This window comes from Poecilia formosa, unplaced genomic scaffold (assembly GCF_000485575.1).
Source record: "Poecilia formosa unplaced genomic scaffold, Poecilia_formosa-5.1.2 Scaffold164, whole genome shotgun sequence".
NCBI lineage: Eukaryota > Metazoa > Chordata > Actinopteri > Cyprinodontiformes > Poeciliidae > Poecilia > Poecilia formosa.
Window position 1 is genome coordinate 1,092,686 of NW_006800103.1, and position 3,446 is coordinate 1,096,131.

At 36.1% G+C, this 3,446-nt stretch overlaps 2 protein-coding genes across 2 annotated transcripts in view; both read left to right on the forward strand.

Moving 5' to 3' along the window:
• Positions 1-1,078, forward strand: part of LOC103146662 (CD276 antigen-like) — a 10,399-nt gene extending 9,321 nt beyond the window's left edge. The window contains exons 6-7 of the mRNA XM_016677764.1: positions 262-528; positions 631-1,078. Coding sequence (XP_016533250.1) covers positions 262-528; positions 631-755 — 392 coding nt within the window. The 3' untranslated portion in view covers positions 756-1,078. The remainder of the gene's footprint in view (positions 1-261; positions 529-630) is intronic.
• Positions 1,079-2,498: 1,420 nt separating this feature from the next.
• Positions 2,499-3,446, forward strand: part of LOC103146637 (E3 ubiquitin-protein ligase TRIM21-like) — a 16,256-nt gene continuing 15,308 nt past the window's right edge. The window contains exon 1 of the mRNA XM_016677793.1: positions 2,499-2,535. The gene's annotated coding sequence lies outside the window, so the exon portion shown is untranslated. The remainder of the gene's footprint in view (positions 2,536-3,446) is intronic.

Here is a 3,446-nt window from a genome sequence, read left to right on the forward strand (position 1 = left end):
ATAAGCCAAAACTTTCTCTGAACAGAAACAAAACTGAAGTTATTATATTTGGACCTAAAGAGGAACGATATAGAGCTATAGGTCTAGAGATCACCATTCAGCTTCTATGCACCACAGATTTGGAACAAACTTCCAGAAAACTGCATTGACAAAATCTTTATTGCTTATTTCATAGCTGGCTACTGTTATTTTTTATAATGTGAAGCATTTCGAACTGCTTGTTGCTGAAATGTTCTGAATTCATAAACTTTGATTTCTCAGGTGCTGAGGTTACAATCTGCTGCACTTCCTTACACATTTCTACCTCCAGTTTGGTCTGGAGGTTCAACCACCATCAGATCATCCTGACCAAGACTGACAGAAACATCTACAGCGTCTCAGAAGAGTGGAGGAAACATGTAAGGAATGTTTCGGCGTCTGGCAGCCTCACGTTACAGGATCTGACCTCAGATCAGGAGGGAGTTTACAGCTGTGAGCTCAGTGATGACAAGAAGACCATTATAACTCACCTCTATCTGAGGACTGGAGGTAACAGGATTCAGGATTTAAGGCTCATTAGATGGTACAAATCAAATATTCCAAACTACAAATGAGTCTTTAAGCTAAACTCCTGAACTTCTTTGGTTTCAGAGAATCTGGTGGTTTCTGAACTCATCAGATGGACGGTGGTTTGTGTCGTGATTGCAGCAGCAGCAGCTGTTTTCTTGATGTTCTACAAGAAGACAATGGAGGAAAGTGAAGCTCTGCAGCTTTAAACTTTTAATTCACATTCAGATAGGGGTTTTGTTTTAATGCCATTCTCCCATTTTACACGTCAAGATGCTTCATGAGCTTTGATGTAGTTTCACAAAATGATCAGCTCTTCATGTTCTTGAGGTGATTCTCATATTTGGAGATACGTTTAATCTTCTGCCCTGCAGAGGGCGCAGATAAACATATTCTTTATATTTTACCAGCTAAACTTTCTCAGAACTTTATCAATAAAATGTATATTTCTGTAGAAAATGAATTATTGTACATAAATAGCTGATTTATAATCTTTGATGTAGTTTCACAAAATGATCAGCTCTTCATGTTCTTGAGGTGATTCTCATATTTGGAGATACGTTTAATCTTCTGCCCTGCAGAGGGCGCAGATAAACATATTCTTTATATTTTACCAGCTAAACTTTCTCAGAACTTTATCAATAAAATGTATATTTCTGTAGAAAATGAATTATTGTACATAAATAGCTGATTTATAATCTTTGATGTAGTTTCACAAAATGATCAGCTCTTCATGTTCTTGAGGTGATTCTCATATTTGGAGATATTTCTGTTTTGTGTTCATCTTCTTCCCAGCAGAGGGCGCAGCTAAACATATTCTGTATATCCTACTAGTTTCTCAGAAATATATACATAAAACCTCTATCTCTGAATATGTTTTATTTCTTTTGTTACATAAATTCTTTGTTCTTCAATAAACCAAATAAAAATTAAAATGCCTCATTTTTCTAACAGTGTAACATCAATCATAAAAAGACAAGAGGTTGACTTTTGTTTGTTTAGAATAAAATGATAAAACTTGTGACATTGTTCATTATTTTTGCTACAAAAAATTATTTGACCTGTTTTTAATAAAACATAAATGTAAAGCTCTCTCCTGTTTTCTAATAAATGAGAGAAACTTTAGATTCAACAACATCAGCAAAGTCAGAGGAGAAATATTTTATTTAAAAGTCATAGAACAATAACAGATCACATCATAAACATGGAAAGGGTAAAAGCCATTAACATAAAAAAATAATAAAATGAGCCTTTTTGTCAGATTGAGTTTAGCTGTGAATATTTCTCAACCTGCCTCTTCCCTGAAATATTTGGTTCACAAAAGAAAATAAATTTTCCTAACTTTCTTCAGTGCAGCTCAGTTTGGTAAATAATGATCAAACTGAAGAGAGATTATCTTCCAGATCCAGTACAATCTGTTTGATTTAGATCTACAGTATTATTTTAACCTTGACAAACATTCCCAAAAAAATCTCCAGCCAAACAGAACTATGGAGGCCTGATTGCAAACTTTAAACATTCACTGTAAGTGAATATTAAGATTTTAAACAATGATGATTTTCAAATATAAATTTGGCTTCAGCTGTTGAGGGTGAACTGCATCATTTTAGTCCACTGGGAATAAAATGGTAAAAATTTCTTAACAATTTTCTTTATCACTATTAAGGAAATCATAATGTTATAATTATCATCAACCTTAAATATTAGACCAGGCTAAACTTCACCTCCAAACATCAACAGGTATGAGACCAGATCAACACAGCTGCCTCCCAAAGTGACCCAGAAACCAACATTTATGTCAAAAGTTTTAATAGTCAGTGAAATGGATGGAGTCGATTGTTTGTTCAGTACAAACAGGATGAAAGTACTTTGCTTTGTGAGTGACTCAGTTATAAAGGCTCAGGTTTGTTGCTGAGCATTAACATGTCATAATGCTACATTGTGCTGTGAACTGTTTTGAGCCTAAGCAGAGTAAGGCGCCACCTAGTGGTGAGTTATTTTTTGCCACTTTAGAAGTTGCAGAGGAACGTATCCCTGCATGTTCTCCCTGTGCATGCATGGGTTCTCTCCGGGTACTCCGGCTTCCTCCCACAGTCCAAAAACATGACTGTTAGGTTAATTGGCCTCTCCAAATTCTCCCTAGGTGTGTGTGTGCATGGTTGTTTGTCCTTTCTGTCTCTGTGTTGCCCTGCGACAGACTGGCGACCAGTCCAGGGTGACCCCGCCTCTCGCCGAAACGTTAGCTGGAGATACACCAGCAGCCCTCCCAACCCCACTAAGGGACAAGGGTGTATAGAAAATTGATGATTTTTGTTCTGTTTGTGTTATTGTCAGAATGTGTAATAAATATGTATTTTGTAGAACAAAACACATATTTATCCCTTGCTCCTCCTGAGTTGAGTCTGTATTCTATACCATATATTAATTATAGTGTAAAATATATTAAAGTTAATGCATTTAATATATTCTTAACATCATTTTGAAACAAAACTAAATTCTAAGTCCACAGGAAATGTAATTGTAGAACACAAAACACTTAGTTTCTACAATTACCAGACTTTATTTTGCAATTTAAGATCATAAATTGACATGTCATCTAGTCTTTATAACTAACATTTGCTATTATATATACAACACAATGTAACCTGACACAGGTGTTACGTCAATCCGCGTTTCCCCATCAGATACTGTTCCCCCACTGCACAGGCGGCAAAATATGGGCGTGCTCGTTATGAGCACTGAGAAAGCAGGCGCGTAGCAAGCACGCGCTTGTTCGGCCCACTTGTCTGGGGAACTACGGACACCGTAAAAGCTCAAACAACGTGTTTTGCCAAAGTTGTCACACTTTCTTCACGTTTTTGCGTGAAACTAATAGTAATAATACTAATAGTAATAATACT